At 48.4% G+C, this 25124-nt stretch overlaps 1 protein-coding gene and 1 pseudogene across 2 annotated transcripts; one reads left to right on the top strand and one right to left on the bottom strand.

Annotated features, from left to right (window-relative positions):
* The first annotated feature begins 6034 nt into the window (after positions 1 to 6034).
* Positions 6035 to 25012, top strand: LOC310657596 (PC-esterase domain-containing protein 1A-like). The gene is made up of 8 exons (XM_083398490.1): positions 6035 to 6055; positions 8281 to 8422; positions 15058 to 15137; positions 16010 to 16233; positions 16849 to 17050; positions 19467 to 19707; positions 21131 to 21535; positions 23575 to 25012. The coding sequence occupies exons 2-8, from the start codon at positions 8326 to 8328 to the stop codon at positions 23775 to 23777; spliced, it is 1452 nt and encodes a 483-aa protein (XP_083254616.1). The 5' UTR covers positions 6035 to 6055; positions 8281 to 8325; the 3' UTR covers positions 23778 to 25012.
* On the bottom strand, positions 11174 to 12813 carry LOC310685498 (N-acetyltransferase family 8 member 3-like; annotated as a pseudogene). Its single transcript has 2 exons — positions 12724 to 12813; positions 11174 to 11686 (listed from the first exon to the last, which is right to left on the bottom strand). The product of its transcript is annotated as an N-acetyltransferase family 8 member 3-like (transcript).
* Positions 25013 to 25124: the final 112 nt, after the last annotated feature.

Below are 25124 nucleotides of genomic sequence, written 5' to 3'. Positions count from 1 at the left end.
TGCGGTGCGGTGCGGAGAGAGAGCGAGGGACTATCTGGGGGAGGGACAGTGCAGCGGGGGGGGGCACAAATTACTTGCCTTGCCCCGGGTGCTGACAACCCACGCTACGCCACTGCTCCACACCCAAGGTCACGCGTTCAGGAACGGATTTGCTTTCTGCATGCAAAGCGTGGACTGCTGTGATGGCTTAATGGAGCCTCCATCTGAATATCAGGTGTTGCGGACAACAGGGAGAGGGCTGCTGCGTTCCTGCCTTGTGTTGAAGGCTCCCTGGAAGCTGCCAATCACTGGTGGAAGCAAAATTCCAAACTGGGTGGATTCCTGGTCATGAAGGGGAGGCTTTAAAAAACAAACCACCTCAAAAATTAGCAAAATAGAACAAGAGATCGCTGCCCTCTCATCACGCTACAAACAAACAGGAGCTAAAAAAACTCCTTCAATTTATAGAACAAAAAAGGAGAGAACTAGACTCCCTAGAAATCAACAAAACAATGATCAGCATTCTATACTCTAAACAACGCTTCTATGAATACGGAGGGAAAAACTCCAGACTATTAGCAAATAGATGTAGGAAAAAAGCACTCAAAACAAGAATTCACTGCATCTCCAGAAAAGACGGCAACATAGCATTCTCCCTGCAAAGAAACAATCTCAGAATTTGTTGAATTTTACTCCAACCTATACACCTCTCATAACCCACCTGAGGAGGAAATCAGAAAATTCCTAGCAGGATTGACCATGCCTACCTTAACTGATGAAGAACAAGAATTCATGGACAGTTCTATCACCCCAGAGGAAATAGAGATGGTCCTCAAAAACCTGAAACCACACAAAGCCCCAGGCCCAGACAGCTTTGCAGCAGAATTCTATAGGAAATTCAAAGCATCTAAAAGAGGGCTTCCCAAATTTGCGTCTCCAGCTGTTTTTGGACTACAACTCCCACCCTCAGCTAGCAGGACCAGGTGTCAGGGATGATGGGAATTGTAGTCCACAACAGCTGGAGACCCAAGTTGGGGAACCCCTGGTCAAAACGTATGAATACATCATCCCCCACCGTGGTCTATTGATCTTCATTCCTAATTTATTTCTGCTTTCAACTTTTTTTGGCTAACTTTTTTTGGCTTTGTATTTATTGTTGCAAACTGCTGCGATGTATCTTTATGATGCAGGGGTACATAAATATTTCTTTTAGAAATAAGTAGGTAATAAAAGACATCCTGTGCTTCTGCCGGACCGGGATAAATTCCAGTTGTGGCTGGGGGCTTAAAACAGCCCTCCCTCTAAAAAAAATGCATTCAGGAAAATATGCACGGGGAAATTCTTAGCAGGGATTTAATTGCACATTGGCGAGTAATAACCTGATTAGCCAATATTCCGGGTGCCACGTTGGGGACACTGATTAAAAATCTGGACTGGGGATTGTATTGGGAAGGGCACTGAGAGTGGAAACTCTCTGGAAATACTTGCAGTGTAAAATAATAATAATAATAATAATAATAATAATAATAATAATAATAATAATAATTGTTTAAGGTGGTCTAGGGATACAGGCACCCACCAGACAAGTCTGGGCTTGCCCAGGGCTTAGTTTCATTGCAGACAGACTGCTGTTGGGCTGGATAGGTGCCCAGGGTCCTGCAGGTCTTTAAAAAGTGCAAACTCTGGTATCTTGTCCAAACAGAGTGAAAACATTACCAAGCCCAGCGGTTTCCTAAGTTTTTCAGACCCCTGCTTCGGTTGCAGTAAACTCATCCTCAGTGCCTCCTGCCCTACCAAAAGCACTGTTCAGAAAAGTGGTTTGCACGATCCACTAAGTAAGGTAAGGAGACTGCAAAATTAAAAGCAGAGGCTACTCTAATCAAAAAAATTCCATCTGTTTACAGTTGGTCTCCAAGTTAAATTATAAATTTCTCCTATTCCTTATTGAAGTTTTGGTCTTATTGGTTCCTGAGCTTTCTGGTCAATTTTGCCATTTCAGCATAGTCCAATAATTCAATTTGCCATTCTTCTCTTGAAGGGACTTTATCTTTTTTCCATCTCAGGGTCAGAATATGGTTTATGTATCTCTGTGTGAGCTCCCACCCTGTGTATTTATGAACATTTTTGGTTTTGACACCTTAGAATTACAGGGCGGGGAACGCTTTAGTCGTTTCTCATATGCGTGGTCAAAGGTGAAGGTAAAGGGACCCCTGACCATTAAGTCCAGTCATGGCTGACTCTGGGGTTGTGGCGCTCATCTCGCTTTATTGGCCGAGGGAGCCGGCGTACAGCTTCCGGGTCATGTGGCCAGCATGACTAAGCCGCTTCTGGCGAACCAGAGCAGCGCACAGAAACGGCGTTCACCTTCCCGCCGGAGTGGTATCTATTTATCTACTTGCACTTTGACGTGCTTTCAAACTGCTAGGTTGGCAGGAGCAGGGACCGAGCAACGGGAGCTCACCCAGTCGCGGGGATTCGAACCACGACCTTCTGATCGACAAGTCCTAGGCTCTGTGGTTTAACTCACAGCGCCACCCACCCGGCTGCAAAAGTTGATGGGACCACTGATCTTTTTAATGGTTGTATAGAAGAGGAGATTTCAGTGAGTGCGTCCTGCCATGCCTGAAATTGCCCTCTGTTTGCATGGCCATTTGGGGGGGGGGGGCTTATTGCTCAGGGTGGAAGATACCCACTGTATGTCCAAACCCCTGGTTCAGTCCCTGGCATGCCCAGTTAAAACAACAAAGATAATGATATGATTTATATATCTATGCTGCTATTTTGTGAATGAAAAGCAGCTCATCCTTCTTCTTGTTGGCATCTGTCTGTCTCAAACATCTCTCAAGACAGATGGATGACAACAACATGTTCCCCAAAGTCGCAAAGTGGTTTATAAACAATAAATAGCAATAAAATTCTAGAACATCACAATGACGACGTAAAGCATATAGAACAGATAACAAATCATCAGTTAAGACAACTAAAATCTGGGACAAAACAACTAAAACAATAAGCTAATCAGCACAATTGCAACATTATAATGTAAGGGTCACAAAGTACTACAGCATTCCTAATCTCTGAAATAATATTAACAGCATTAACTCAACATAATCTAAGCACAGTTGAATTCTAAGCAGAGCGCACTTTTTATCGTTTGTACCTTTTAGTGCAAAGAGGCGTTTGTGTATGTATTTGGACCTTAAGTATTTTGACATCTGAATCAACGTACCATTTGTTATGCCCTGTGGCCTGGGGGAAGCAATTCAGGTAATCAGATTCCTTTGTGTGGTTAACTTTCAATAACTTGAGCATTTAGTCTCCCTCCCCACCCTGCTGGCGACCTGAAAGTTATTTGAAATTACTGTACTCGAAATAGATCAGCCAGCTTTGATTCAGTTCAGTCGAGAGTTCATCGAGCTGTAGACTTGGAAAGATTAGCAAAACTGAAAATGCTACTGTTAGCAGCTGGTCACTGCAAAAAATGTGTGTGTGTGTCTATATTTGTATATATTCAAACTTTGCATAGAGGCAATACAGGGTGTGTCATTTACATTCTGGGGCCTTTCAGCTGATGCACACGCCCTCAGGCTCTGTATGTTCCTGTGCAATACTATTAACCATAGCTGTTAACTTACAGATTTGAAAATAAGGGACCAGCAGCCTCGAAAATAAGGGATCAGCAGCCAAAATAAGGGATTTTCCTTTGTTTATGGGTTCCATCGGCCCTTCCCCGCCCGAGAGGGAGGGAGAGAGACTCTTGCCCACGCTGCCTGCGAGCCTGGCATGAGGCGGTTGTGGCGGCTGAAGTGCCGCCCTTCTGCATCCCTCCCCATCCCCTCCTCTTCCTCCTCCCTCAGGCCGCCTCCTCAGCCGCCGCTGCTGCCTCTGGCTTCCCCTGGCAGCACAGCGGAAGTCTCGCAAGAGAGGGGCTGCCTGCCCGCCTGCCGCCACCCATCTCCTCACTACGCATACCTGAGTTGGGAAAGGGAGAGACGGAGACGCGGAAGCTCGTGCGTGCTCTCTCTCTTGAGGCGGAGGGCCCCGAGCCGCTGCTTCCCTCACGAGCCGGGCGAGCATGAAACCCTGGGAAATTTAAGGGACATCATCAATCCGGGACAGCAGCGGGACACGGCGCTGGGATAAGGGAGTTTCCCGCCAAATAAGGGATGGTTGATAGCTGTGCTACTAACTCTTCCTGCATTTCCAGTGGGCTCTGATAAGGAAAAGTCCTGGGGTGTGGATTTACTCCGTCGGCGTCCCACTCCCCGCAGCGAGTTTCTCTGGTCAGCAAAAGTAGGATTCTGCAGGCAAGTTGAAGAAGCAAACAGTGGTCAGTAGACCTGATCTTTGTTGCAACAAGGTTCAAACACACAAAGAGTAGGAACCCCGAGCACTTTTAAGACCTCTCCCCATTTCCCATAATACGTTTTTCAACAGCATCATTGATCACAAATATGTCAGAAAGTAGGAGTGTTTGGCATGTAGAAACATGAGCCCATCACCCACCCCTGTCAATAACCCCAGTTCCTCTTCCCCAAGGAACAATCAAGATATTTACACATCCCCCTAGCTGTAAGGCTTTCCTGTGCTTCTCCTTTGGAAGTATCAGGATTCAATCCACCATCCTGATGGGTTTCTGCCTGGGGTATGTGCTCCCGTTGTGTGGCTAAGTTCACACCTTATGGAGGGTGTTAACGGAGAAATCTGAGGGCTCCCTTGGACAAAAAACAAGGACACCAGCCAGGAATACCAGAGCAAAACCGCAGCCAGTAGGCTTGGTCTTTATTGAAGACTGTTGCGACAGGACTCCCACCTGCCACCAGGTGGAACAAGATGGAAGCCCTGAACAAAAGAGCCCCCAAACTTTTATTAGCAGCTAATCCCTGTCTCACACCCCCAAACTACCGTATTTTTCGTCCCATAGGACGCTCCATCCTATAGGACGCATCTAGTTTTTTTTGGGGGGGAAATAAAGGAAAAATTTTTTTCCTTTATTTCCCCCCCCAAAAAACCAGGTCGGGGAACAGCGGGATGGCGGCGCTGCGCCTCCCCGCTGTCCCCCGAGCTTGTGGGGCTGGCCAATGTCTGCCCGGCGCGAGGGCTGCTCTGCTTAAGGGCGTCCTGCGTGCCGGGCGGCAGGCTGCTATCTGCAGCGTGGGGAGCCCTGTGGGAACTCCCGCAGGGCTCCCGATGCTGCGGATGTCTGCCAGGCGCGAGGGGCACTCTGCTTAAGGGCGCCCCGGGCGACAGGCTGCTATCTGCAGCCTAGGGAGCCCTGCAGCAACTCCCGCGAGCTCCCCAGGCTTGCTGATATCTTCCTGAAGCCTGGGGAGCAAGAGGGGTTGGTGCGCCCCGACCTCTCTCGCTCTCCAAGCTTCAGCGAAAGCCTGTATTCGCCCCATAGGATGCACACAGATTTCCCCTTCATTTTTGGAGGGAAAAAAGTGCGTCCTATAGGGCGAGAAATACGGTACATCACTCATACATCACAGTTACATCATGAAAGGGGAGGTCTGGTGGCAATAATCTAAGCATCCTGGACCCTGCCCCATGGTTCTCCTTGCCCTCCACCAAACACTCATCAAGTGTAACAAAAGAGATATTTACATTTCCCTGTTTCCCAGCCAAGTGAATCACACCCTTTTGTCTTCATCTGGGTTTGTTATTTCTGGAATGGCTACCTGTCTGGCACTCAGGTATCAGGATGCCAGGGAGTATCACTCAGGCAGAGGGGCTGCTGAGGAGCTGAGCTCACATGTCTATATGAATTTCTGAAGTTTTCCCTGTGAGCCAGTACATAGAGACATTGATCAGTGAATTCTTACATTTGGTATCGTGCAGCAAAGGCCCTTTGAGTAGACAGGAAGAAACTGTGATGAATTGTTTTGTGGGGACAAAAGTGATTGTGCTGATTTTTGTAATGGGCTTCATGTGCATGATATCTGCTGGAGGGGCAACCCCCCCAACCTATACATAAATTCCTGCAACAAGGGGTGACCCTATCTTTAAGGGATTATGGATTCCCCTCTTCCAGAGGAGTCATTAGCCCTTGGAACCAGGGAAATCGGACAAACCGGTGAATTTTGGCAATTGTTTGATTCTGTACTGGATAGTCAGAGGAAACAGTATGAAACATGGGATCCGCTTATTGCTACAATTTTATAGACTGCTTTTCTGAGCCTCTGCTGTGGTGTATGTAAGGTGCCTGTGTCAACGGTCATTAGAGGCTGTGCTGGAGACTTGGGATTTTGGGAGTCATGTAACCGTCTTTTTGTGTCACTCTTTCCCACAAAACCTTCCAAGACAACAATCATAGAATCGGAAGGGACCCTGAGGGCCATTATATTTTTATGTGTTGGAAGCCACCCAGAGTGGCTGGCGCAACCCAGCCAGATTGGCAGAGTATGAATAAATATGATGATGGTGGTGATGACTGCCATACTCTGTGTGCCTTGCAAGGAGTCTAACCCATTGAAGGCAGGGGCACTTTGGGTGGTAATCAATAAAATTTCAATCTGAGTAGACTGGGTGAAATGAATGAACGTTGCTAAGTTGATTTCAACAGGTCTACTCCATGTTGCAGATTTGCCACTCGTCAAATCACCTGACATCACAGTGGCAGCAGGGGATTTCTTTTGCCTGCAGTGGCCTTGCAGGGTGCTTTGCAAAGTAGTAGTAATAATAATAACAATAATAATTTATTATTTACACCCCGCTCATCTGGCTGGCTTTCCCCAGCCACTTTGGGCGGCTTCCAACAGAATATTAAAAACAATACAGCGTCAGACATTAAAAACGTCCCTAAACAGGGCTGCCTTCAGATGTCTTTTAAAAGTAAAATACTTGTTTATTTCCTTGACATCTGATGGGAGGGTATTCCACAGGGCAGGAGCCACTACCGAGAAGGCCCTCTGCCTGGTTCCCTGTAACCTCACATCTCGCAGGGAGGGAACTGCCAGAAGGTTCTCGGCGCTGGATCTCAGTGTCTGGGCAGAACGATGGTGGTTTAGCTGGTGATAGGTCACAAAGTTACAAACCAGCTCAAACGTTGTGATATATCAGTATATCTCAATGTTTAGTTGGTGGCATATCACAGTGTTGAAAGCCTGATATTGCAGAGCCCTGCTCGAGAGTTACAGCTGAACCTTGGGTTGTGGTTTATCTCCCCCAGACAAACCGAGATGTGAGACCTGGGTTGGGGATAACATTTTAGCAGCCAGGACAGAGGTGCCACCAGCTGCGCTATAGAGAAAGGGAAGTGAGCTCAAAACAGCTGACTTCCTGCTGATTTGCAGCTTCGGGTGCTAAATGCTTTGCTCAAACCTTCCACCAAATTTGGTTGGGGGTGGGCAGTGTTAGTGTGCTGCCACTGTGCAGATGTGTGCAGGGCCAGAAGGAACATTTTGGCAGCAACAACAGAGGCTGTCAGCTGGGTTATCAAGAAAGAACGCCTTCTCTGCGGAAGGCTGTTTAATGCTTTGTGCAGACTCACCAGACCAGTGTTTCTTAATCTCTGGTTTCCCCAGCTTTTGTTGGACTACAACTCCCATCTTCCCTGACCACCGGTGTGGCGAAGTTGGGAAATCTTGGTATGTCAGACTTTGCGGAAGAGTTGTGGACTTCTGGGGAATGGGTATCTGGTCTCTTTCATTCTAAAACTCCCTGTCCTTAGAAGTGTGAGACAATTACATCCTGACTCTAGGCAGGATGAGATGTTATCTGATCTGGGATCCTGGCACAGCTGGGGGCTTGCTGGGTGTGAAAAGGTTCTGGAGGCTATCAAAGTAATTTACAACTCAAGAGCCTGGTACGTGTCAGAGCAGCCTGAGAAGGGAGAGGAAGTCTTTTGATCTCAAGGTCTCTGAGCCTAAACAAAGTTCAGCTGTGCTGGTCTCCTGGCAATCAGGAGATAGTTTCTCAGCATACAGCCATTGGTGTGGTGGGAGCTGTACTCTTGACAATGGCTGGGGACCCAAGTGGGAGACACACTACAGAGTCTATCTACCTGCTCCAGTGTGGGCACCTTTTACTGGCTGGGGAGAAAAGTCAGGGATGCTGGAGAAAATGCTCACCCAGTGGTGAGCCCGTCCCAGTTGTTGTGCTGAAGGGGAGACCCACAAAGGGGTAATAAACCCTTTAATATGGTCCTTCCTGTGGCAGATAGGTGACGGAAAGCCGAGACATTTCACAAGCCGAGACATTTCGCTGCAGGGCTCATAGTTTTATGCCTTCCGAAAGGCACGGGAGGTTTTTTTTGTTCCTTGCTTGTCTTCCCTGTCCTTATTTGTCTCCTTTTTGCAGGAGAAAACGCCGGCCGGGTTGAGGTGTTCCGCCGCGAATGCAACCATGACAAGTCACCCCTTGGCAAAAACCCACAATTTCTCCTCGAAAGAAGCCCAGAAGCTGCTCCACAACAAGTTTGTTGTGATCATGGGCGATTCCAGTGAGTATCTTCTCGATGTGGCAATTAGGATGTGGTTTGTTCCTCAGCTGCAACAATTCCTGGCCTTCGAAACACAGGCTGCGTGCCTTTTCTCTTGCCGGGAGTATGAAAACAATTCTCTGCCCTTGTCCTTCGGCGCGTCCCTCCCTCCTCTCTCTGCCTCTCCATCTCTCGACCGCAGCCTTGCTTCCTCTTTCAAACTGCCTCTCTGTATATTTCTATCTAGATAAATTGGAAACATGATCTGCGGAAACTCTGTGGGTTGCAGATCTCGATGCTTAGCGTGTGGTCGAATGCTGATGTGCTTCTTAACTGCTTATCACGCTCAATCCATCTGCTTGCTAAAACCTTAAAGCTTTTTTGTTGTTGAGGATATTCAACCCATCATTTGCCACTCTGCATGTCACTACCAGCAAATGCTTCCCAACAACAGAGATCTTTAAAATAATAATAATAATAATAATAATAATATAATAATAAATTTATACCCCAGCCACTCTGGGTGGCTTCCAACAAAAGATTAGAAGAAGAAAAAGAAGAAGAGTTTGGATTTGATATCCCGCTTTATCACTACCCGAAGGAGTCTTAAAGCGGCTGACAATCTCCTTTCCCTTCCTCCCCCACAACAAACACTCTGTGAGGTGAGTGGGGCTGAGAGACTTCAGAGAGGTGTGACTGGCCCAAGGTCACCCAGCAGCTGCGTGTGGAGGAGCAGGGAAACGAGATTACGAGATTACGAGTCCACCGCTCTTAATCACTGCACCACCAGTACAGTGGTACCTCGGGTTACATGCGCTTCAGGTTACAGACTCTGCTAACCCAGAAATAGTGCTTCAGGTTAAGAACTTTGCTTCAGGATGAGAACAGAAATTGTGCTCTGGCGGCGCGGCAGCAGAGGGAGACCCCATTAGCTAAAGTAGTGCTTCAGGTTAAGAACAGTTTCAGGTTAAGTACGGACCTCCGGAACGAATTAAGTACTTCACCCGAGGTAAAAGGTAAAGGTAAAGGTACCCCTGCCCGTACGGGCCAGTCTTGACAGACTCTAGGGTTGTGCGCCCATCTCACTCAAGAGGCCAAGGGCCAGCGCTGTCCGAAGACACTTCCGGGTCACGTGGCCAGCATGACAAGCTGCATCTGGCGAGCCAGCGCAGCACACGGAAACGCCGTTTACCTTCCCGCTAGTAAGCGGTCCCTATTTATCTACTTGCACCCAGGGGTGCTTTCGAACTGCTAGGTTGGCAGGCGCTGGGACCGAACAGCAGGAGCGCACCCCGCCGCGGGGATTCGAACCGCCGACCTTTCGATTGGCAAGCCCTAGGCACTGAGGCTTTAACCCACAGCGCCACCCGCGTCCATCACCCGAGGTAGCACTGTACATTAAAACATCAGTCATTAAAAGCTTCCCTAAACAGGGCTGCCTTCAGATGTCTTTGAAATGTCAGGTAGTTGTTTATCTCTTTGACATCTGGTGGGAGGGCATTCCACAGGGCAGGTGCCACCACCGAGAAGGCCCTCTGCCTGGTTCCCTGTAACTTGGCTTCTCGCAATGAGGGAACCGCCAGAAGGCCCTTGGCACTGGACCTCAGTGTCCGGGCTGAACGATGAGGGCGGAGACGCTTCTTCAAGTCTACAGGACCGAGGCCATTTAGGCCTTTAAATGGCAGCACCAACACTTTGAATTGTGCTCGGAAATGTACTGGGAGCCAGTGTAGGTCTTTCAAGATCGGTGTTATGTGGTCTCGGCGGCTGCTCCCAGTCAGCATTCTACCTGTCGCATTCTGGATTAGTTGTAGTTTCCGGGTCACCTTCAAAGGTAGCCCCATGTAGAGCACATTGCAGTAATCCAAGCGGGAGATAACCAGAGCATGCACCACTCTGTTGAGACAGTCTGCGGGCAGGGAGGGTTGCAGCCTGCGTACCAGATGGAGCTGGTGGATAGCTGTCCTGGACACAGAATTGACCTGCGCCTCCATGGACAGCTGTGAGTCCAAAATGACCCCCGGGCTGTGCACCTGGTCCTTCAGAGGCTCAATTACCCCATTCAGGATTAGGGAGTCCCCCACACCTGCCCGCCCCCTGTCCCCCTGTCTCATAATCTGGTGAGGGAGCCAGTGTGGTGTAGTGGTTAAGAGCGGTGGATTCGTAATCTGGTGAACTGGGTTCGCTTCCTTGCTCCTCCACATGCAGCTGCTGGGTGACCTTGGGCTAGTCACACTTCTCTGAACTCTCTCAGCCCCACTCACCTCACAGAGTGTTTGTTGTGGGAGAGGAAGGGAAAGGAGAATGTTAGCCGCTTTGAGACTCCTTTGGGTAGTGATAAAGCAGGATATCAAATCCAAACTCTTCTTCCTCCCCCCAAAACGGTACTTCCGTCTTGTCAGGATTCAACCTCAATCCATTAGTTGCCATCCATCCTCCAACCGCCTCCAGACACTCACACAGGACATTCATCCCCATCGCATATTTGGGATATGTGGGTAATTGTGCCTCCTTCAACTTAGCATCGCCCCATTTGCATCGATGAATGATCCCAAGGGATCCTTTTGGGCTGGTGCAGATGTGATTTGGGGTCAAGAGTGGGTCTGTCCTTGCAAGAAAAACCTTTTGCGCTTGTCTCCATAGTGGGCATTTATCGTGGAAGTGCAACACTCACACACTTGCTACAGGGCATCTGTACCAAATGGTGCCAAAACAACCCCTCTCATCTTTCCCTTGTTCGGAATCTATTTATTTAAACAATGCAGAAACTTTCTTTCTCCCTCCTCCCTAGTTGGCACCTGTCTGCAAACAGGCCGCAATCTCTTCCTTCCTTCCTCTGGTCCCCAGGTTGCCGGTGTCAGCGAGATCCTCCGATCTCGTAGCGGTAGATGTAGAACCTCAGCAGCTTACAGAGGGTATTGGGGCATATCTCTTTGACTTTGCGGAAGCCCATGCCCTCGTACGTCCGATGGGCCGCCACCTGTGCCATGGAGGTGCCCAGGACCACCTCCTTGTACCCGTTCTCCTGGGCAAAGAGTAGGACCGTCCTGGTGAGAGCCTTGCCAAGTCCATGGCCCCGGTGCGCCTTTGCCACAGACATGCACTTCAGCTCCAGTGCCCTGCCGCGCAGAGACGGGGTTTCGGGGTGGGTGGCGGCGACGATGCCCGCCACTTTGCCGCCGGCCTCCGCCACCCAGAAGCTGCAGTCTTTGGGCACCAGGTAGGTCTGGCGGATGTCCTTCATTCCGTGGCGAGAGCCTCGTGCACATAGTCCGCCCAGAGGCGCTACGTGAGATCACAAATCATTCCCAAAATAAAATTGTAAATGTGCTTCTCTGCCTGGATAGCTCCGCTGGTTAGAGCATGGTGCCGATAACACCAGGGTTGGAGGTTTGAGCCCCGTCTGGGACAGCTGCATATTTCTGCATTGCTGGGGCTTCGGCTAGATCAGGGGCAGCAGCCTTTTTCAGCCATGGACCAGTCCACCATGTGATTGGCTGGATCATGTGATTGGCTGGACTATATTTTGAAAGAAAAATATATTTTAAAATGGATGAATCCCTATGCCCCACAAATAACCCAGAGATGCGTTTTAAATAAAAGGACACATTCTACTTATGTAAAAACGCACTGATTCCTGGACCGTCCGCGGGCCGGATTGAGAAGGCGATTGGGCCGCATCCAGCCCATGGGCCTTAGGTTGCCTACCCCTGGGCTAGATAGTCCTGGTAAAGGTAAAGGGACCTCTGACCATTAGGTCCAGTCGTGGCCAACTCTGTGGTTGCAGCACTCATCTCGCTTTATTGGCCAAGGGAGCTGGCGTACAGCTTCCGGGTCATTTGGCCAGCAGGACTAAGCCACTTCTAGCGAACAGAGCAGCGCATGGAAACTCCGTTTACCTTCCCTCCGGAGAGGTACCTATTTATCTACTTGCACTTTGACGTGCTTTCGAACTGCCAGGCTGGCAGGAGCAGGGACTGAGCAACGGGAGCTCACCCTGTCACGGGGATTCGAACTGCCAGCCTTCTTATCAGCAAGTCCTAGGCTTTATGGTTTAACCCACAGCGCCACCCGCGTCCCAGTCCTGGGTAATCTTGGTCTAATTTGAGACCATCAAACTCCCCTCGACACAAAGAAGCTTTTCTCTTTTCTGATCTTTCATCATGGTTGAAAATAGGGATTTGCAACAATATGTTTGCATATTGTTTGCAACAATATGTTATGGAGAACAGTAGAAGAATAGCCAGTGCCCTTGAAGAGACGTGGGGATATTGTTTCTGGTTGCATATCACCCCCAGAAAGTTTTTATTTTGATACCATACTGTACTGAAATGTTTAAATGTTTCTTTGTTTGCCATTGAATCTTCCCACGACACCTTGCCGTGCTCTCCTGCCACACCAGTGTGATGCATGCCCCAAACCCTTTGCAGTGCAGAAATCTGTTTCCTCCCCACTCCAGAGTGGTTTGTGCTCAATATGTTCCTTTCAGTCTGGGTTGACTCTAGATCCTGTTTTCCAGGCGAGTGGTTGTGCCTGCTTGAGACACTTTAAAAGCCCATTAGGTTATCCAAACCGTTCCCTGCCTGCATGGCACCACAGGTCGACGAGAAAGGAAGTGGTGATTACACCCCCCCCCCAATTTCTTTTTCTTTTACAGTGGTACCTCTGGTTGAAAATGGGATCCGTTCCGGAGCCCCGTTCGCAACCTGAGCAGAAGGCAATCCACGTCTGCGCATGCGTGGGTCGCGATTCGCTGTGTCTGCGCATGCACGTGACATCATTGTAAAAAAAAAAAAAAAAGGTTCTGACCTCCCTTTGTCACCTTAGCCTGGTCCTCGGACCCTTGTCGGCATAAAAGAGTCCATGAGAAGAGTATCTTTGCAGAGTACTTTCTGCTTTTATTCTTAAAAGACTTTCTGCAAAAACGACTGACCAGCTGTACATATCAACACTACCAGCTTTCACTAACCAACCAACCCAAACAAAAACTAACATTTCTCACTCTATATATACAACCTGGTGCAGGCCGCTGACTCATGCTGACCCAGCTTTTTTAAGCATTAAAGAAACAGAGGCCAATTTTTTAGCCATGACAGTCATTTTGAGTGTCTGCACATGTGCGAGTGGCGAAACCCGGAAGTAACCCTTTCCGGTACTTCTGGGTCGCCGCGGGACGCAACCTGAAAAGTCGTGACCTGAACTGAACGTAACAAGAGGTATGACTGTATTTCAAGATTCAGAGTCACCATTTATCACTCAGCAGTTATAATTCTATGATACGAATGAGTTCCTGCTCATCCATCCTCAATGTTTATAAACACAATTGCATACAGTTGCTTCTTAAAATTCCATCATGTCCCATTTCATCCTCTTAAATAAGTTTCTTAATATATTGTATCCCCCCCCCCCTTAAATTTTGCATTTGGAAAATTATTTTTTTAGTAGACCAGGGAGAGTTTCCAGTCCTCCTTGAAAGATTCTATATTTGTGTCTCTTATCAGAGCTGCCAGTTTTCTGCATATTCCATGATTTTCATCAGCCATTTTTCATTTGTCGGTATTCCATGCTGCTTTGGTTACATGCAGAAACACAGTTGAAGTTTCCTTTGCAATCTACATCTTTGTCAATCTGTTTTCAAATGGATTATGCAGAGTAATGCAGAATCACACCAGAAGGGTGTTTCATTTTTGGAACGAGCCCAGTTTCTCCAGAAGTGCTTCTTGGAGGGGGAAAATATGCAATAGCTCTAGATCATGGGTAGGCAAACTAAGGCCCGGGGACCCGATCCGGCCCAATCACCTTCTAAATCTGGCCCACAGATGGTCCGAGAATCAGCATGTTTTTACATGAGTGGAATGTCTTCTTTTATTTAAAATGCATCTCTGGGTTATTTGTGGGGCCTGCCTGGTGTTTTTACATGAGTAGAATGTGTGCTTTTATTTAAAATGCATCTCTGGGTTATTTGCAAGGAATAGGAATTTGTTCGTATTCTTTTTTCAAAATATAGTCCAGCCCCCCACAAGGTCTGAGGGACAGTTGACCGGCCCCCTGCTGAAAAAGTTTGCTGACCCCTGCTCTAGATTGTGTGCAGACTACATAAAAAAAACACTCGTATTTGGTCTCCATAGATTCTATTTTTTAAAAAAATTCTTTTTATTGAGTTTCTCTTAAGAAAGAAAAAAAGAGAAAAAGATCAAAAAGAAAAAGAAAAAACAAAACAAATCAACAGATTAATAAACAATATCCGTACATAACGCAGGAATGACATTCATTACCATTTTTGTCCTTTTCCTTAAAACATTATATTTTTAAATATTTAAACCTTTTCCCTACACCTCCCTTGACCTCCTATCCTCCCGTTTTCGGGTTTCTTAATAAGAAGTTCTTTCTTTTTTCTGCAGCTATTAATTGTTACTGGTTTGCGCCTCGTAAGACTTATATCAAACCTGCTATAGTTTTTAAGTCTCTGTAGTTACCTTCAATGTATACCATAAACTTTTTCCAATCATTAACAAACTTTGTATTTTTTTGGTTTCTAATTTTTTGTGTCATTTTTGCTGACTCAACATACTCATATAATTTGGTCTCCATAGATTCTAGAATAAAATGTGTGCATGCAGCCGTAGTCGACAAGACATGTTTTCTTTCCATTCTAGTTTACCGATCGATATACAAGGACCTGATCTCCATCCTGCAGGATGACAAGTTGCTCACTGTTGATCAGCTGAAGGGAAAGGTGGTTTTTTTCTTTAAAGTATTTTCATAGAATCCTAGAATTTTAGAGTTGGAAGGGAGCACAACAGTCAAACCTAGACGCCTCAAGGACACAGCTGCTGCACAAGCAATAATTGTGCAAACTTGTGCTTGGCTGCCCCAGTTCAGGGCAGAACTGGATCCGTATTCGCTGATCAATAACTTTTCCTCCTTTTATTCAGGCACAGCAGTCCTTGTCTATACTTAGAGGGGGGCGTCCTACTGGTTGGACAGGTCTGTTTGGCAGTAGGATGGAAATAGGGGGGGGGGTTAGGTGACTGTTGACCAACCGAGACCCCCTCATTCTGTGGTTCTCTGGACTGAGACTTCTAGGAGTAGTAGTAAAGTAAATAGTAAATTTTATTTATACCCCGCCCGCCCTGCCCAGAGCCGGGCTCAGGGCGGCTAACACCAATAAAATCACAGTAAAAACATAATGGGGGGAGGGGACCCAATTTAAAATACAGATTAAAATGCAATTTAAAATGCAGCCTCATTTTAAAAGTAGCTGATAGATCAAGACCATAAGGGGAGGGAAACATAAGGATCAGACTGAGTCCAAACCAAAGACCAGGTGGAACAGCTCTGTCTTGCAGGCCCTGCGAAAAAATGTCAAGTCCCACAGGGCCCTGGTCTTTTGTGACAGAGTGCTCCACCAAGTCGGGGCCAGTACTGAAAAGGCCCTGGCCCTAGTTGAGGCCAATCTAACCACCTTGCGACCTGGGACCTCCAAAACGTTGTCATTAAGGTCCTCTGCGGGGCATACCAGGAGAGGCGGTCCCGTAGTAATGCGTTGGTTGGCTGCAAGGGGCTTGCAGAAGAGGACTTGTGTACGATCCTGATCTCTACTTGCAGGGAGAGCCGACTGTTCTCAACGATAAGATGGTGAAATATAGTGGGTTAGGCTGCGGCAACAGATACCAGGAGGTGCGCGAGTTCCGCTCGGCTCACCACCTGGTGCGGTGCTACTTTATTCCCCGCGTTTATTCGGACTACATGGAGGAAATCATGGACGACCTCCAAGGAGAGCCGAAACCGGATGTGGTCATCTTCAATTCCTGCCTCTGGGACCTCAACAGGTAAGGGGGTCTTACCCGTGGCACCAGGGCCCTCTGCTTCCGTGTGTGGGCTTCTCTGAGATACCTGGCTGACCTACGCTTGGAAACTGGGTGCTGGGCTCTTGCTGTCCAGATGGACCGACCTTGCTGCGATCCTGCGGCCTCTGCCTAGTGTTGTCCAGCCCTCCGTTGCTGATCCCTGACCAGAAACGTCTCTGCATCAGCTGAGATTTGGGGTGCTTTTGTTGCTGCTTTGTGCAGGGACTTAGTGGAAAAACTGTGCTTCCCTCTCCTTAAAAAATAACCGCTGGAGCAGTTAGTCATGCAGAGATGTGGTGGGCAGACTCCTCCATGGGTGGTCTCCAAAACAGCCTTTTTATTTCGTTGATTACCAAACATGATCCCATGTTGGAGGATGGAGAATTGGGAAAATGCCCTTTTGTTTATACTCACAGGTTTGTCCAGGTTTGAAAATCAAGGGAACATGGGACCAGGGTTGTGTGTGTGTGTGTGTGTGTGTGTGTGTGTGTGTTCAAATCCACCCTGACACCCTTCAGCTTTCTTGGCCAAGACCAATGCTGTTATCCTTTTGTGTCTTCCCATCAAGAATCTGATGGTCTCCTTTCTTCCATGCAGGTACCAAGAGAAGGTGGCCAGGAAGCATCGGCTGCCGAAGGCCATCAGGCAGTACAGGCTCAACCTGGAGAAGCTCTTTAAGAGGCTGGATCAGGTCCTTCCTCCGACCTGCCTTGCCATCTGGAACACGGCCCTCCCCATATGGAAGGAGCCTTCTGGAGCCCTCTACAAAGAGATGGACGGAGACTACTGCTCAGCTGAGGTGAGTGGGGGGCCAGCTCCCACCCAGGGCGGGGCGGCGTGGGGTGTCAGCCTGCCCCCTAGCCCATAGCTGTCAACTTTTCCCTTTACTTGCGAGGAATCCTATTCGGAATAAGGGAATTTCCCTTTTAAAAAGGGAAACGTTGACAGCTATGCCCTAAGCTCTCCTTCCAACATGTGGGAATGTTAAAGATTGTAAAGGGAAAGGGACCCCTGTCCGTTAGGTCCAGTCATGGCCGACTCTGGGGTTGCGGTGCTCATCTTGCTTTACTGGCGTACAGCTTCCGGGTCATGTGGCCAGCAGGACTCATCCGCTTCTGGCGAACCAGAGCAGTGCACGGAAACGCCGTTTACCTTCCCACCAGAGCGGTACCTATTTATCTACTTGCACTGGTGTGCTTTCGAACTGCTAGGTTGGCAGGAGTAATGACTGAGCAATGGGAGCTCACCCCGTCACACGGATTCAAACCGCCAACCTTCTGATCGGCAAGCCCAAGAGGCTCTGTGGTTTAAATCACAGTGCCACCTGCGTCCCTTCCTTGGTTGGTAAAAGGGTAAAGGTAAAGGGACCCCTGACCATTAGGTCCAGTCGTGACCGACTCTGGGGTTGCAGTGCTCATCTCGCTTTATTAGCCAAGGAAGCCGGCGTACAGCTTCCGGGTCATGTGGCCAGCATGACTAAGCTGTTTCTGGCGAACCAGAGCAGCGCACGGAAACGCCGTTTACCTTCCCACCAGAGCGGTACCTATTTATCTACTTGCACTGGTGTGCTTTCGAACTGCTAGGTTGGCAGGAGTAATGACTGAGCAATGGGAGCTCACCCCGTCACACGGATTCAAACCGCCAACCTTCTGATCGGCAAGCCCAAGTGGCTCTGTGGTTTAGATCACAGTGCCACCCGCGCCCCTTCCTTGGTTGGTAAAAGGGTAAAGGTAAAGGGACCCCTGACCATTAGGTCCAGTCGTGGCCGACTCTGGGGTTGCATCGCTCATCTCGCTTTACTGGCCAAGGGAGCCGGCATACAGCTTCCAGGTCATGTGGCCAGCAGGACTAAGCCACTTCTGGCGAAACCAGAGCAGCGCACGGAACGCCGTTTACCTTCCCACCGGAGCGGTACCTATTTATCTACTTGCACTTTGACGTGCTTTTGAACTGCTAGGTGGGCAGAAGCAGGGACCGAGCAATGGGAGCTCACCCCGTTGCGGGGATTCGAACTGCTGACCTTCTGATCAGCAAGCCCTAGGCTCTGTGGTTTAAGATTGTAGGAAAGGATATATTGAATATGTATTATCCTTCTTTCACTCATGCAAGTAAGTGATGCAGCAGAGCAGATTCTCCTCACTATAGTTGGAAGCTAGTTTGCAGATTCGTTTGAATCTCTTAGTTAAGATTATTTCCTGGTGTTCCCCTTTTGATCCTTCTAATAATAATAATAATAATAATAATAATAATAATAATATTTTAATACCCCTCCCTCCCTGGCCATGACCGGGTTCAGGGCGGCTAACACCGAATATGAATACAGTAAAAACAATAATAACAAATCAAAACAAAACAAACAAACAGTTGATTAAAATATAAGTTAGAATACAGTGTAAAATGCAGCTTAAAATTCAGCCTCGTTTTAGTGGTAGCCTACAGATCAAAGCCGTAAGGGGAGAAAACATCAAATATTCACCGGGACCAACTATCCATGCTGGTCCTACATGGGCCAGCAAAAAGAGCCGAGGGAAAATGTATATGCAAAATCCCTTATAAGGCGTTCCATAAATAAATATATAAATAAATGGGGGGGGGGTGTTATTGAGTCCATCCCCAAAGGCCAGGCGGAACAGCTGCATCTTGTAGACCCTGCGGAAAGATGTTGAATCCCGCAGGGCCCTAGTCTCTTGTGACAAGAGCGTTCCACCAAGTCGGGGCCAGTGCTGAAAAGGCCCTGGCCCTGGCCCTGGTTGAGGCCAATGTAACCTCCTTGGGGCTCGGGACCTCCAAAGTGTTGTTATTTATGGGATGTCCCTATTTTCATCGGAGAAATGTTGAAGGGTATAGCATTAGTACTTCTTCCGCATTTGTAAGAACTCGATCTTTTAATGTGGCACTTTGGAACTCCTTGCCTATTGATCCCAGGCCGATGACATATCCATATTCTTTTCAGCCGCCTGCCTGATACCAATTGGCAGGCATCTATTGCTTACCCAGATGCTTAGGAAATTGATGTGAATTTTAACCTTTTTTTTTTTAGTCTTTCGCGTCTAACTTTTTGAAAGTCTTGCATTATTGTGGTTAATTTTTCCTATTGATGAATTTTATTTTATCTTTTTTGTAGACGGTTTGGGACTTTATTTTTTTTTTTTTTACGCAATCAAGCATTGTATGCATGCTATGAAATAAAATAAATAAATAAATAAATAATGCAGGATGTAGAAAAAGCGACTCCCGTGGATGTGATTGAAGCCAACTTCTATGGCGCCATCCTCGCCCTCAGCTACGGGTTCGACGTCCTGGATCTTCATTTCTTCTTCCGCTTTGTGGACCATCTCCGCATTGAAGACGGGGTCCACTGGAACTTCTTGGGGCACCGGCATATTACCAGATACCTGCTGACCTACATTGCTGATTCCTGGGGAGTCGAGCTTGAGAAGAGGAAGTCCGGCACAGGTGAGCGTGTGGCTCAAGAACAGGTGAAGAGCTGGATGGAAGGCAGAGATTGCAGAAGGTCCGGAAGACTATAGCTGTAAAAGAGTTTTTGAGAAGGGGGATTTGGGGCTTCATTCGCTGCTTCTTCTTTGGCGATCGCTCGTAGCCGTGTAAGACTGTAAAAAGTAAGATTTTTTAAAAGTGAGTCTGTAAGTAGGCCAATTCTGGACCCACATGTCCTTCCACAGCGGGGACATTGGTTTCCGGGCGGGAGTTGATCACGGTGAGGGTTTGCAAAGTGTGCCTTCCTCTTAGCATGTTTCCCCCTTGCGTCCTGAGTTCGAGTGTCTTCAAAGCCCATGACACCTTTGGTAAAGGCTGTTCTCCAACTGGAGCGCTCACAGACCAGTGTTCCCCAGTTGTTGGTGAATTAGTATTTTCCACACAACAACACCACGAAAGATATCAAAAGATAACAATACACAACACACAAAAATCAAATCTAGTTTATACTAGATTTGCCTTGAATCTTTAAACCTCTTTTGTTGACCACCAGCATTAAGCTTTCCATTTTTTAGTTCAGAATAGAGTAGTTGCTTTGGAAGATGATAATCAGGCATCTGCACAACATGACCAGTCCAACGAAATTGATGTTGAAGAATCATTGCTTCAACGCTGGTGATCTTTGCTTCTTCCGGTACACTGGCATTAGCTTGCCTGTCTTCCGAAGTGATGTGTAAACTTTTTTGGACAAACCAATTTTGGGGGGAATCTTTCAAGGAGTATACTCACTAACAGTATACTCACTAACTACTCACTAACAGAGTAGTTAATATGCAAAATTGTGTGTGTGGATTTGGAAGTTCTCTTGGAAAAATGCATCTGCCCCACCAGGGACTCATGAGAGTTGCTTTTGGGGGGTTGTGTGTGAGTGGGTGACCAGGAAGTCATCCTTTGTGCCCCTTGGGATAATGGCTCTAGAATTGTAGCATTGGAAGGGACCACTTGGGTCATCTAGACCAACCCAGTGCAATGCAGGAGTCCTTTGCCCAAGGTGGGGCTTAGAAGAAGAAGAGTTTGGATTTGATATCCCGCTTTATCACTACCTGAAGGAGTCTCAAAGCGGCTAACATTCTCCTTTCCCTTCCTCCCCCACAACAAACACTCTGTGAGGTGAGTGGGGCTGAGAGACTTCAGAGAAGTGTGACTGGCCCAAGGCCACCCAGCAGCTGCATGTGGAGGAGCAGAGACGCGAACCCGGTTCCCCAGATTACGAGACTACCGCTCTTAACCACTACCCATGACCTTGAGATTAAGAGAGAAGGAGGGCAAAAAGAGAGGGGCTGCCCCCACCCCACAGAGCCTGCTGTTGGTGTTGAGCTTCTTGCAAAGAACAACAGGTGTGATTTCCCCCTCCCCAGAATAATGGCCTCTTGCTTTGCAGGGATTGGTTGGAATGGGACTGCAGCAGACCAGCAAGCTTCCCCTCAGCTGCCCTCCACACCCCAGTTGTTCCGTGACTTCTACTCGGCTGGTGACTCTCCTATTAGGCAGCTCCTTGTGAATAGAGAAGCCCCTGACAGCTATGGCGCTCCCTATGGCAACAGACCTGTGGCTGGATTCGAATACAATCCCCAGGACCCCTCGGCCCAGCATGGCTGGCTCCTTCCTGCCCACCCGCCGTTTGAGCACCACAGCAATCCGTACGACGGCGGGCCAGGGGGCGGATTGGACTATCACGACTGTCCACCCAACGATGGACAACTCACTCCTGACCTTCAGTTCAATGACCATCAGAATGGTTCCTTCAGCCACAGGGGTGGGATTTGGAACAGCCCCCTTTCCCCAGGTATGTCCCTGCAAACCACCCTTGTCCCTCTGAGATATGTTTAGGAGCCCACTGTTGGGATGTAGCCAAGGAAACGTGGGCAATTTGCAAGCCTCCAGCCCACTGGCCAGTAAGCCGGGCGATCTCCAGTCCTTGGCTCAGCATGAAACAGCGACCCACAGCTTCAGAAGCTGGAGCACGCTCTTCTTAGCCGAGTAAATAACACTGCACAAACAGAAGTGGCAGGAGATGGCTGCGAGAGCATACCTACAGGTAGTTTATTCAGCATACATCAGGACAAAGGAGAAACATGTCTTCTCCCTTCGTGTCCAAGCGCAAGCAGCAAAAGCAATAGCTATACACACAAACGGCAGTTCCCAGCAAGCTGCGCTGGAGGGTAAACAGACATGTGACATACAACAATCATGTCTGTTCCTCTTAAGGTGGAACGGAATATTCTAACATCCTCCCCCTTTCCGTGTAACCTGTATCACCTGTGTTTTAACCCAACTGCAAGAGCTGTATATAAACCCTAAGTTGTTCTCTGTTAACAACCTTAGACAACCGATCCGCAGGAATTTTGCTTCATGGCATGTAGGGCACCCGAATGAGTCCTTTCTGAATACACTCTCTTGCATGATGTAACTTAATGTGCAAGTACTTGGTTCTTTGCTTGCAACTCTCTGAGTTCAGCAAAGCCAAACATGATCTGTTATCATGATACACCTGGGAAGAGATGTCTGCTTGGAGGGCAGAGGACGATGGATGAGAAGGGATTTGGCAGCAGCCCCAAAAGGCTGGGGATGAACAAAGGCCAGGGGTGGGTGGCAAGAGAGGCTTTGCTTGCTAGGAACGGGGAGGGGGAAAAGGGCCAGGGGAGGAAGGGGAATCTGAAGCAGAAGGACGTCCCACAATTGGGCTCCTCAACAGTTCCTGGGCTTCTGAGCCAGCAGGCTCTTCTCACAAGGACTAGGAACATTAGGGTCCTGTGCAACTGGAGAGGGAGCCAATGTTAGAGGGGAACATAGGAACCTGCCTTGCACAGAGTGCAGCTCAGTGTCATCAAGGAAGCCGACGTTTGTCCGCAGACAATTTTTCCAGGTCATGTGGCCAGCACGACTAAGCCGCTTCTGGCGAAACCGGAGCAGCGCACGGAAACGCCGTTTACCTTCCTGCCTGAGCGGTACCTCTTTATCTACTTGCACTTTGATGTGCTTTTGAACTGCTAGGTTGACAGGAGCAGGGACCGAGGAAGGGGAGCTCACCCCGTCATTGCGGGGATTTGAACTGCTGACCTTCCGATCGGCAATCCCAAGGCTCAGTGGTTTACACCACAGTGCCACCCGCGTCCCATAAAAATACAGTTAGCATTCCATAAACATAAGAGGAGGGGGTTCAGCAGATAAAGCAACTTAGACTGAGTTTTAGCACACAGGAAAAACTTAAAACAAATCCTTATTTCCTGATGTATAGCCTTTGGACTATACTGTAACTTAAATAGAAAACTATCTTTAGAAAGATTTTCCCTAAAAAGCATTTTATTTTTTTAAAAATCTGATTTAAATAAAAAAATTAATCCTTTTTTAAAAAACACACAACACCATTGATTTTTATCCACCCTGCCTAGAACAGAGACTGGTAACCAGTTCAGCTGCTGAAAGCGGTACATACCTTTCCAAAGCCTTCAGAGGCCTGCATCTTGAGCTCACATGTCTCAATTGTGCAGCTGATTCTGGGTTTTCCTGCTGCTTTTATTTCCTGTGCCCTCTCTGCTCCCCCTCTTTCACGGCCTCTTGAGTTGTTTCCACAAGTGAGTTGAAGTAAAATCATGTGTTTCTGTGTGGCTTTTATGTGTATGATACCCCTCTGTCCATGCAGCATGGTATTTCTGCCGAATCGATCCAAAAATCTTTTCGCTGCTTCCCCACTCTGTTTCCCCCCCCCCCCAATTAATATTTATTAAATTTTCATAATATAGTATAAACAAGACATAAAAAAGAAAAACAACACAAACAAAAAAGGAAAAAATACACTCTGACCCCTTTCTCGTTTTCCTCCAGGAACCCACCCCGGCGGCTCCCCTATTCCCACACTGGCCGGGCGCTCCAGGCGAAGGCAGCCTCCCGAGTTCATACAGTACCGCCCCCACGAGCAACGCGAAGCAACCCACGCCTACGCCAGGCCATGGCGGGGGCGCGGCAGAAACGCTTGCCGTCGCCCCCAAAGGTCAAAATACGTCTGGAGACGCCCCTTTCGCTCTTAGCAGGGGCTCCGACAGCCTTGAATCTTCTTCTCTTGCAGGCAGCAGCAGCCTAACATGTCAGGACTGGGGATGGATTTTTTTTTAGGGGGGGTGTGGGTTGGCTGTGGGTGTCAAGAGCTTCTGTGCACATAGTGGAAGGACGTGTTGCTTGATCTCCAGCCTGCTACTGGACACCCTTTGGTCACATGCTCACAGGTGGGGGCCGGACCGTCTTTCTGGACCCAGGGTTGCCCCCCCCCCCGTCCAGACGCTTCTACTTTTTCACCTCGACCGCCCGTCCCGTGGAAAAAGGGTGTATTTGCAACCGGCTCTGAAAAGAAAGCTCAGTAGTCCAATCTCAGACACACACCAGGCATTCAAAGCGCATTCTGCCCACGTTTTAAAGCTCCCCCCCTCCAAAAGACCCATGGGAACTGTAGTTCCCCCGCTCACAGACCTACAGGGGCCTTAAACTACAGTTCCCAGAATGCTTTGGGGGTACAGCCATGTGCCTCAAAGGTGTGTTGGGGATGTGCCCCTAGTCGTGGGATGAGCTGCAGGTGATCTGTTGATATCGGCACAAACCGCCTGGGTTGTTTTGGCCACGATTTTTAATTTCCCCATGAAATTCATTCCGTCCCGCCCAGGGCAGTAGCAAGGCTGGGTGGAAAATCTTCTTTCCCAAAGCCCCCTGCTATCTCCCCACCGTGGAAGGTGGGACAGACTGCCTTTGAAGCAGTGGGGAGCGGGAGCCGAATATGGCCCTCTGCATGTTCCTATCAGGCCCTCTGGACTTTCCCCAGGGAGTTGAAGTCCGGCTGTGCTCCCATCTATCTTTGAGAACGTGGCTGTTTATGGGCATTTTCATTCAGCGAGCACAGGAAGCCCATTTTCACATTGCACCCGTAGGGTGGGCAGGTGGGTGGGTAGGCAGACGCTGGGTTTTTTTGGGGGGGCAAAATGTGCCACCTCTTTGCATTTCCCAACCTGCGACGCACCTGCCCAGGTGAGCCCCGCTTGTGGATCCACAAAGAAAGGACTGTTACTAGAAGTATCTTCATTTCCCCTCCCAGCACAGTTGACTCCGCTTCTTCCTCTACACGGGAACATTACTTTATATGGAAACTATACTTTTGCACTAGGGTCTCGGGAGCATGGCCTAGTGGGAAGGTCTCATGCATAAGCCCCACTAAGACAGACTGAAGCTATGCAAGAACTCGCGTCAGAGACCTCCCCACAGGGTCAGGCAAGCTGCCCCAAATTTTTTCAGTCTGAATGTATAATGTTTTTTAAAAGCTTCAAGGTGAGGTAATGTGTGTTTGTGTATGGGGAATCCTTATCTCCTAACCCAGCTGGGGTCTGTTGGAG

This window comes from Podarcis tiliguerta, assembly GCF_965153285.1.
Source record: "Podarcis tiliguerta genome assembly, chromosome: 9".
Classification (NCBI taxonomy): Eukaryota; Metazoa; Chordata; class Lepidosauria; order Squamata; family Lacertidae; genus Podarcis; species Podarcis tiliguerta.
The sequence above is the reverse complement of the archived record's forward strand: the minus strand, read 5'-3'. Positions and strand labels throughout refer to the sequence as shown.

Bases quoted from the DNA above. Each gene is read 5' to 3' on its own strand.
- LOC310657596 (XM_083398490.1), top strand. From the start codon at position 8,326: ATGACAAGTCACCCCTTGGCAAAAACCCACAATTTCTCCTCGAAAGAA. The intron at 16,234-16,848 runs GTAAGGGGGTCT...TCTTCCATGCAG, and splicing joins TGCCTCTGGGACCTCAACAG to GTACCAAGAGAAGGTGGCCA. The intron at 19,708-21,130 runs GTGAGCGTGTGG...CTTGCTTTGCAG, and splicing joins GAAGAGGAAGTCCGGCACAG to GGATTGGTTGGAATGGGACT.